We start from the raw sequence: 10,733 nt of genomic DNA, 5'->3' as shown, positions 1-10,733 counted from the left end.
CATTTTGATCTGTTTTGAAGTGTTTCAAGCAAGACTTATTTCACTTTACTTAGTTTCTTTAGTGTCAGAATACGGAGCAACATGCATGTTTCGAGTACCAAACTGGGAAGATTCATGGGAAAATCATGCATCCCCTCAAATCATTTCCTATCGCTTAAAATTCATGGTCTAGTTACACCAAAGTCAAAGAATTTCTAGTGGTCTTGCTTCTGTCATCAATACTCTCATAGTCTCATGGCAGCAGCGCATAAATGCTCCCTACCAAGATATTGAACTAGCATCTCCAACAAAATAATTCATAGTGTCTTTTGACATTTGACATGTCTTTGTAGAAAATTACTGAATGGTATTGGTGACATCTTGAAGAGACTCTTAGATTCCTAGTATAGTACAGTCAAACCGTTTGACTTTTAATTTAATGCAATTGCAAGGCTGAGAAAAATAAAAATACTACGCAACATGTATCAATGAATAACACTCAGATTTTTCAATAACAATGTAAAAGAGAATAAATAGTGTGCTGTTGAGTTCCTTCCCAAATTAGGCCTAGCCCATAGTTTACCTCCCATGACTTTAAACATTGCAATTTTCAGATATTAACTTATCAACAGCAGACAACTGGATACAGAAATAAAAAATGCCAGACTTCGCGCAATCTGAGTATTCAACAGTGACAACCTAAACACGACGTAATTTTTAGAACAACGTACATAAGCATCAACATAGTGAACACTTCATCAATGTGAGCTAAGATATTTTATACTCATCTTTGAACTGTGTTGGACAACTGAATCAATGAACAAAAAAGGCAGAGAACAACAAAAAAAAAAGATACTAGACAACATGAATCAATGAACAACACTCGGGTTCTTCTAAGAGATGCGTCAATTTTCTAAGAGATGCGTCAATGTTGTCCCAACCTACAATTGCACAGCAAAAAAATATTATAATGATTTCCATATTTTTGGTATGATAGACAGGCTACATGGTTTATATAGATGTCCGGCTGCATACGAACATGATGAGGTAACTCATGAAGCCAAAAAACAGAATTTCAGTTCAATATACCTTGATTTCTCCAAAATTATTTTTTCACGGTTTCAATCTCAGCCTTGTGCTTTTCCAATTCTGATCTACAAAACTCGAGTTCCTTCCTTTGAGTATCTAATGCTGACTTCATCTCGTCGTGCTCCTGTTGCATCTCTCTTAACTCTGCCAAATACAAATCAAGCATGGATAAGTTATAGTACCATATAATCGCACATCACCAAAATGAAAATGAAAAAATATCTGGATCTCTTAATGAGCATATATACCATCGCTGTGTTTCCGCTCAAGTCTATCATTCTTATCCATCTGGTTCGAGAATCTTAAACTGGTCTCATTATACATGCACTCAATCTTTTTAAGTATCCGGTTTTTCTCCATGACCTCTTCATACAAAATTCCAGCAACTGTTTGGAGTTTCCCAAGTTGATGCAAGTATTCACCAATTACACCTTCAGTCATGTAGTCATCCTCTACTGCCATCCATCCATAAAGACGACTCGTCTTCTCACCTTCTCCAAACCAATCCTTCTTTCCGCGACCATTCAATTCAAACGATTTTGCCAAAGATGTTGCATAGTGGAAACCAGACAAGTCTTTCTTGAATCGGACAAAAAAACTTAACGAATGATCTTGTTGATTCCATAAAGGATGAACTTTTATATGTGTAAACCCATGTCCTAATACCAACTTGCTATGTAACCCCATCCCACATTCTTCGACATAATTCCTGTCATTACCCAAATCACTGGTACAAGGTTTCTTAATTATAACGGTCCAAGGATAAACAAACTCATCTTGATTCACATTCCCCACGAAAGGAAGCTCATCATGATCACCCATGTCTCAATTGCTTCCGAATTATACGATTCCTGAGATGAGGACAGTGATTGGATCAATACACCCACAATACTCTGAACAAACCAAACAAATAAAACCCAATTCGATTTCTAAGCAACAGCTAAAAAATCAATAAACTCGATTTGCTATAAATACACAATATTTTCGCCAAATTTACCATTTACTAAAGTACGATTTGCTATAAATACACCAAATGATTCCATTTATAACAAATAGCAGACAGATAAATATCATTCAAAGGAAATCAATCAACTTACTAATGGAGAATGTTAGGATTTTAACCCTAGAATTATAGGGTTGGTAGAGAGATTGAAATCAAAATTTGCCAAAACAATTCCATTTATAACTAACAACAAGAATATAAATATCAAGTGAAATCAACTTACTGATGGAGCTTAGTCTAGGGTTGGTACCCTAACAAAGAATTCCTAGCAGATCCAACAGAGAACTCCGGGACCAAATCGAAAACCCTAAATCTTCATATATTGGGGATTTTAGGGAAAAATGGTGGAAGAATAGAACTTCCTTTGAGGGCCTCTTACCCATTTTATTCGAGGGGGATTGTTTGGATTATTCCCAACTAAGGTCGTGGGATAAGGGATGTCTTAGTGCACTACAAGAAAACTTGACACTGGATAAGCGGTGTCCTAATGTTTTCATTTTGCAAGTGTGTTGTGTGGATTGTGGTAGACTCTGAACTGGTGCCGGTATGAACAACAAGTTGTCAACTACGCAAATAAGGGTTGGTCTAACCAAATAAGTGAAACCCTAGTTGCAGTAAGAGTTTTGACACCATGTATTCAAGTTTTCTAACGAAGGAAATTGGCTTACTGAATAAAAGGAAAATGAATTTGCTTTATACTGTATCCGAAGTAGAATTCAGTATACATTTCGCAGAAGTGAACCACATAAAAAAGACTACAACAAAACTTCATGTTATGATTTTTCGATTTGACCAGACTAATCAAAGTTACAACTCTTGAGCCAGCTGCCTCTCTCAGAGGTTAACATATTTCACCTCTTTGCTCAGTTTTTTTATTCCCTCCTTCAATGTTGCCTTCCTGCTCTCTTTAAAATTCCATAGCTCTGGAGTTGTATTAGTCACGGTTGCGCCATAATCTACCGTCTCCATAATAACAGTTTTTACAGCATTTGCGACTGCATCACCCAAATCGCTCTTCAACTTTCTAAATCTCTCATCCTTGTCACTAAAGACAATCTGCACCAGTGCAGTTTTAACAATTAAAGGAGATACATGTTTAGAGAAGAAAAATATGGTATCCAGTGCAATATCTATATGCATAAGAAATCCTTTGGACAATGTCTTGCAAAATAGTGACTACGTGTAGTTGCAATTAAGCTAAACATTAGGGATGTTTCGAAAAGACGAATAAAATATAGGGATATTTAGACTTTGGGTCCTAACTTTGTGACCAGGTTTGAGTTTGGGTCTTGAGGAAATTTTAATTAGAGTTTGGGTCCTGGACCGTAGTTGACCGTTTTTACCGTTATCTAATTTTAACAAATTTATATTTATTTGTATATAAGTAATTTCTACATTTTCTTCTTCATTTATTTATTATTCATAAAAATCTTATTTTCATTACACGCTGATCTTCTTGTATTTGCTCAAAGCAATCACTTTGAACCTTCCTACTGATCATCCTCCGACCCACCACTAAAAATATCAGTTACCACCGCCCAAATCAACTAGCAATACCATCATCACCATTCGATTAGACCCATCAACTCCAACAGTTGGACTGTCGTCATTAAGGAGATTTCTTTTTAGAATTTCTTCATACACTTGTTGGGTGTAAATTGATGTTGGCAAAGATGCGATTACTTTGTTTTTATGACCTTTGTTATATTTCCTTCCCTGCAGAGAATCCAAAATTCGGCAACTACCCAACAACAATAATAACACATAAACTCTAAATCACTCATCAATCACCATCATTAATCACCTAAAATGACAACAGATCAATCTTTTCTTTGCCAAAATTGAAACCAAGCTAGGGAAACCAAAGTATTTTAAGATATCTTGGATTTAAGTCAATTATATTGTCTGTAGTTTGTGTTTTCTGAATAAATGGTTGAATTGAAGAGATTTAGACATAGCGATCTTTTTTGTGACACAACATCATCTTGCATAATTTGTTTATGGAATCATGGATAAAAAGAGAGCGATAGATTTTTACGAGAAGTACCACGGTATGTCAATTTCAAAAGTAATGAGATAGCGGCGGTGTTGTGGTAAGTTGAAGAAGATGAATAAAATGAGGGGCAATGGTGGTCGCTGACTCGCTGCCATGGATAGAAGATGAAGATAAAGAAAATGGCAAAGTTGGTAAATAAATAGAAATCAAAATTTCGGTTGGTCTTTTCCATATTTAACCAGCTAAGGTAACTTGTCAAGATAGTCAACCATGGTCCTGGACCCAAACTCTAATTAAAATTTTCTCAAGACCCAAACTCAAGTCCGGTCACAAAGTTGGGACCCAAAATCTAATATCCCTTAAAATATATACCTTGTACTGATCATAGCCAACCTGTATCAAATTGAACGGCTTCCAATTTGGATCCTGTAAGTATTCTTTCCACTGGTTGCAAAGCTGGTGACCTCTAATTTCTGCTTCTCCAGCGCCAAAATTCCACTTTGCAGCCTCTATAAAAGGTTTACAATCAAGCTCCCCTAGATTCTTCAAGCGGACAGAAGCACGATCCCCAAGCAAATCAAGCTTATTCAATGCCTTCGGAAAAACGTCAACGTATATAGGTTAGACCATAGCCTTATTTTGACATCAACCCTGACCTAAACTGAATGAAAATATGAAATCCTTCTGCAGCCCATCCTGCTAGTTGACATTGCCTAGACGCTAGCTAGATGTATATATATATAGAGAGAGAGAGAGAAAGAAAGAGATAGATAGATATTACATTGATTAGTTCCTCTTGAGCTTCCTGTAACTCTTCATTGCTTTTACGTTCCTTCAATTCAAGAATCTGATTTACTGCCGCAAGCCTGTTATTTTCTGATTCACTAGATTCTAGTTGGGATGCGCAGTCATTCAAAGCCTTCTGCATCTTTCCCGCTTCGAAAAAACAAAACCAAACAATAGTGAATAAGTAATTGTGTGCAATTATATATATGGATCTTATGTCTATCAAACCGATATGCATATTTAAATGTATTCTGCAAAATAAATCTAGATGTCTCAAATTATAATTTCATAAATACCTTCAGCATTTTCCTCATATAACGCTTTGTTTTCGGCCTGCATGTTTAAGAATTTGGAAACAAGATCACTGACATAATCTTTCAGTTGGTACTCATCTCGAGCAGTCAATTCATCAACGGGCATTAACACTCCGTTCTTCTTCAAAAACTTCCCAATAATATCCTCTGCATGGTAATCATCACCACGGGCAACCCAGCCGTAGATATTCGACACACACGTTCCTCATTTGATGTATAACCAACCTTCCCACGACAATTGCTTTCAAAAGCTCTTGCTAAAGAACTCGCCTTAAGAAACCCAAATACGTTACCAAGGAACATCACTACAGCATTTACAGAGTGATTACCATGTCTCCATAGTGGACAGACCTTCACAGGGTTAATTCCATTGCGTATAAAGTGATCTTTTATACAAGCCCCACTTTCTCCTACAGATATCCCATCCCTCAGTTCAGTAGGGATGTTGGTAATGATAACCATTGGTGGAAAAACTATTATCTCACCACCACTGTCAGTGGTAGGCACTTTGTATCGGTCAGCTGGAAACTCCAACTGAGCCGAAACAGGGGCTAAATCTTTCTCTAAAAATCTTGCTAAGACCAAGTGATTTGCTCGCAGCTTGATAGTACACCTGAAATCCGGCTTTGCGATGCCATGCTTGCCGACATCAGATGCGTGTTGCAACAGATCCCAGTAGCACTTATAAACCTTGTGTTTTTTCCTGTAACAAAGGGGACATTTAAAAGTTCCATCAGAGAGTTTCAATTCATACTCACCACCACCTCTCAGTTTTTGGTACACAAATTCCATGTAATCCTGATAGACACACTCTTTAATCTGACAAATGTTGTCAGAGTAACGAACATCTGTACAATCTGAGATGAAATGAATCTCTAGATTGTAGGAACCCATTATTCCACTTTGATTAAAACTCAAAAAAAGAACTCTCACAATTTTGTAGAATGAAATATTGCAGTGGTTGAAGTATGTTGATCCAAGATCTCTATCTCTCCATTAATACTATATTCTGCTGTGAATATATGTCAAGTAATTAACCCATCCTTCTTGTCGACAGATTCTAGAGTATCCATCATAGTTATCCCCTTTGAACGAATTCGTTGAACATGTTACGAACTAATTTGGTAAGAACAATTAATGATTGACAGATAAGGAAAATTAATGATTGACAGATGAGGAAAAAATGGTAAGAACAATTAATGACTGACAGTTAAGGAAAAAAATCGGAATAAGAAGAATAAAATGGGAAGAGACTAATTGTTGGATCATTCATAGAAATAAATATGAGGATATTGTCATCAATATGAATCGGCTGTCATCATCAACATAAATTAGATACCGTCATTAACAAGGTTCATGAACTTTGCATCGGCTTTTAACAATAAAAAAATAAAAATGCAACTTGATAAAACTTTGCTTCCAGTAGCACCGGTACAATGTTTGGAAAAAAGTATTAGTATGGTCGCAACATATCTGCAATGGTCGATCATAATACTAAAGATTCACAAAATATGAAAACTGAATCTGCTAAGCAATAGGAATTTATGTACTTAACTGCGGTTCTGTTCACTTATTGCGCTTAGAATATCCGCTGTTAGTCTTTTCAGTTGCGGAAAATGTATGTAAATTCCCAGGTCATATCAAGTCCAAAGCTAGCATTAGAGTAGTATATGCCTACTGCTTGTAACTGGTTAATTACTTAGGTTCTGATACTGGATCATACAAATCCATTGTTCCTTGTTTATGCGCTGCAGTGCCATCCAACAATAATAACTAATTCAAAAAGCTGAGCGGATTTGTAAAGGCTAATTTATGCGCAGTAATCAGCCAATTAAGTCCCATAATTAAACAACAAAAAGCGGCATATGCACAATCGTAGCAAAGCAAATAATCTTTCTGATTTCATGAACTCATAAATTTCATAACCGGAAAACAAAAATGTAATTCTGGTTAGGAGCAGAATACCCATTCATCACACAACATATCTTAATTAGTTTTACTTAGTGTTCTACATCTCTAATTCGTGTTTTTTGTTGTATCAATTCCTCAAAACAAACATGAGACCCTTCTCCACAAACACAAATAAACTCAAACTTACTTATAATGAAGCCAAAAAAAGTAACACCAACAAGCTCAGGTTCTTCTTCTGAAGGTTTGACTGTGATCATACTCCGATATTTAAGGCAATATGTTTCCTGACAGATGCATAAATTAGATACCTTCCCAAACCTTTGTGGCCGTCGTTTATGACGCGGTGGTAACATCGAAACCCTTGACAAATTTTGCTTCAGATGTGTAAACTGGTTTGTTTTCCGCCAGTCAAAATCTCGCGCAAGAGAGAATTAAGGGGGATGAAAAAGGGCCTATCGAAGAAGCTAAAGTGATTGTGGAAATTGAATAAACAGCCCCATTTCTTTAATAGAGATTTGAGAGATCAATAGAGGAGAACGATTGAGGACCCTTCTACATTATGCTGCATTTACAAGACGCCTCTGGGGTGACAAATACATAATTAGCTGTAAGACTAGATAAATACTCAAGAGAAACAAATGAACATTAGTAACAAAACGAAAACAAAATTTAAACAATCAGCTGGTAATTCAGTAACTTGCTTAGTATCAACTAGTTAGGTATTTATATTGACTAAGACATATTAGATAAATTACTATCGGCATACGCTTGCTGTTTCTCTTGATTATTTAGTTAGCGAATAGTATATGGAGAAGCATTCATGCTGACTATGACATAGGCGAGATGCATCTATTATACGATGTGCAGAATGGTGGTACTGATGATCTAAGCACACAAGTTTTAATGCACGACATAGAATGTAGGAATTGCGTACTTAAAGTAAGAAAAATTATGGGCATGTAAGCCGTACTGCCACATTGGACTTACTTTTGCAAGAATTTGTATGCACACTTAGCAATTGAATTACGTGGGGTGATTTTCTTACCGCAATCCGATCGCGGTTCCTTTTGCAATCCGATCGCGCCGCTTTGTGCCTTCAAATCTGCATGCGTTTCTCTCAACCAATCAAACTCATGGGGTGATTTTCCTAGCGCAACCAGATTGCGGTTCCGATTGGGACATTTTGTGCTTTCAAATCTGTATGCGTTTCTCTCAACCAATCAAACTCATGGGGTGATTTTCCTAGCATAAGCAGATTGAGGTTCCCTTTGCAATCCGATTGCGCCGTTATACTGGTAAATCTGCTTTGAAATAAGATTACACAACCATCACATCACTTTTAGGAATAAGTTCATAATTGTAAGGGAAAGAAAGTGCAATAAGGAGGCTACAACGGCGAGCAAGTAAACAAGCGACAGACAAAAACCGAAAACACAATGTCACGAAGGGTTGTAGAGACAGACACAAGGGCCAAACTGGTGTAGGATGTTAGTACTGGAAACGGAAGAAACCACACACAGATAAAACTTCTCAATGGAAGAGTATGATTATTCAAAGTCTGTCCTCTTCTTCTTCAGACGAGGCCATATATAGGCCTTATTAGGCTTAATGAAAATATCTTCTATGATTAATGCAAATAAAAGGAAATCTACCCAAATATGATATCATGCAAGATATCTCTTATTTCTTAAAAAAAATAACAAACATGCAGATATTCCTGCATGGTTAACGAATATTCTTTCGTTGATCTCTTCCTTCCAAATAAGATTCTGCCATATCTTGCACTACATCATTCTCCCCGGGAAAGAGGAAATTCGCCCTCGAATTAGGCAGGTTAGGAAGATCATCATCGGACAAGTCGCCGTGGTAGGGAATGAGATGACGCACATTGAACACATCAGCCGTATGAATATGACTGGGAAGCTTCAGACGATATGCATTAGGGTTGATTTTCTCAATAATCTCAAAAGGACCAATCTTACGAGGGCCCAATTTGTTTTAAGTACCAGTGGTGAAACGTTCCTTAATAAGCACAGCCCAAATGAAATCACCTACCTCAAATTCCACGTGACGACGATGTTTATCAGCGGCCATTTTATACTTAGTGGATGACGCCACCAGATTTTGTGCAGCAGCGTCATGGAGTTGTTGCAAGTGCTGCACCAACTCATCAGCAGTGGCATGCATGCGTTGGAGATCTGGTACAGGCGCCAGATCGAGGGATGAGCGTGGATTAAAGCCACATACCACCTGGAAAGGACTAAATCCGGTGCTTTTGTGAATAGCTCTGTTGAAGGCAAACTCTGCTTGAAACAAATGCTTGTCCCATTTTCTAGGGTGAGAACCCACTAAACTACGAAGTAAATTCCCAAGAGAACGGTTGACAACCTCCGTCTGCCCATCCGTTTGTGGGTGATAAGCGCTGCTGAATTTCAACTCCGTACGCAACAACTTCCAAAGACACCTCCAAAAATGACTAAGAAATTTAGAATCACGGTCCGAGACAATGGATTCTGGAAGGCCATGGAGACGATACACATTTCTGAAAAATTGTAAGGCCACATTAACCGCATCCGTAGTCTTCTTGCAAGAGTTGAAATGCGTCATCTTGGAGAATCTGTCAACGACAACAAAAACAGAATCTAGTCCATGTTGAGTGCGAGGCAAACCCACAACAAAGTCCATACTAATATCAGTCCATGGTTTCGACGGAATTGGTAATGGCATATAAAGGCCGGCATTTGTAGAAGACCCCTTAGAAATCTGGCAGATATGACAACGAGAGACGAAACGTTGCACCTCCTTAAACAGACACGGCCAAAAATAGGATGTGGAAACCAACTGGAAGGTCTTGTCACGACCAAAGTGACCCTCATTGTGTAACTCCTGGATGATTTTCAAACGCCAACTACAGGAAGGGACGCAAAGTCGAGTTCCTTTAAAGAGAAAACTCTCCAACAACGTGAAGTGAGCATTAGTGCCAGCGTGCACAGTGTCCAGAATTGGGCCAAAATAGGGATCAGTCTTGTACAAATTAGCAAACAAGTCGAACCCCAAGAGATCTGTCCGCAGTGATGTGAGAAGACTCCGTCGACGACTAAGACCGTCAGCCACACGGTTCTGAGCACCAGCTTTGTGTTTGATGACGAATGTAAAATCCTGCAGATAACTAGCCCATTTAACTTGGCGTGCACTCATCTTGTCTTGATTACCTATGTGCTTGAGAGCATCGTGGTCAGTAAACAAAACAAAATCGGAATGAATGAGATAATGACTCCAGTGCTTAAGAGTCTGTATGATGGCATAAAATTCCAGTTCGTACGTGCTATAAGTACGCTTGGCTCCATTTAACTTTTCACTGAAGAAGGCGACCGGCTTACCTGTTTGGCTTAAGAATGCACCAATACCAACCTTAGAGGCGTCCGTGTGAACTTCATAATGAGGTCATGTGCCCTATCTGTGATTCCAATATTCGAGAGAGCTTTATTCAAGAAATGCCAATCTACTATGTCATATGCTTTCCTCATGTCCAGTTTTAGTGCAAAGGACCCTTGAGAAGTGTTGGAGTTGTCCATGGAGTGAAATAGTTCTTTGGCCACCAAAATATTTTATATGATTCCCAGGTACAAAGGCCGACTGGTTCTTTTCGATGAGG

The 10,733-nt window shown here is 37.9% G+C and overlaps 1 protein-coding gene across 1 annotated transcript; it reads right to left on the bottom strand.

Annotated features, from left to right (window-relative positions):
• Positions 1–532: 532 nt before the first annotated feature.
• Positions 533–2,423, bottom strand: LOC113313583 (protein INVOLVED IN DE NOVO 2-like). The gene is made up of 4 exons (XM_026562374.1): positions 2,295–2,423; positions 1,317–1,919; positions 1,069–1,212; positions 533–920 (listed from the first exon to the last, which is right to left on the bottom strand). Exons 2-3 carry the CDS (start codon positions 1,888–1,890, stop codon positions 1,085–1,087), a joined length of 702 nt encoding a protein of 233 aa, XP_026418159.1. The 5' UTR covers positions 1,891–1,919; positions 2,295–2,423; the 3' UTR covers positions 533–920; positions 1,069–1,084.
• Between the last annotated feature and the right edge of the window lie 8,310 nt (positions 2,424–10,733).

The sequence above is a fragment of the Papaver somniferum genome, chromosome 9, assembly GCF_003573695.1.
Source record: "Papaver somniferum cultivar HN1 chromosome 9, ASM357369v1, whole genome shotgun sequence".
NCBI lineage: Eukaryota > Viridiplantae > Streptophyta > Magnoliopsida > Ranunculales > Papaveraceae > Papaver > Papaver somniferum.
This window is presented reverse-complemented; position numbering and strand designations above follow the sequence as displayed.

Coding starts and splice junctions, on each gene's coding strand:
- LOC113313583 (XM_026562374.1), bottom strand. CDS start 1,890: ATGGGTGATCATGATGAGCTTCCTTTCGTGGGGAATGTGAATCAAGAT. Junction 1,213..1,316: donor TGAGCGGAAACACAGCGATG/GTATATATGCTC, acceptor TGTATTTGGCAG/AGTTAAGAGAGATGCAACAG.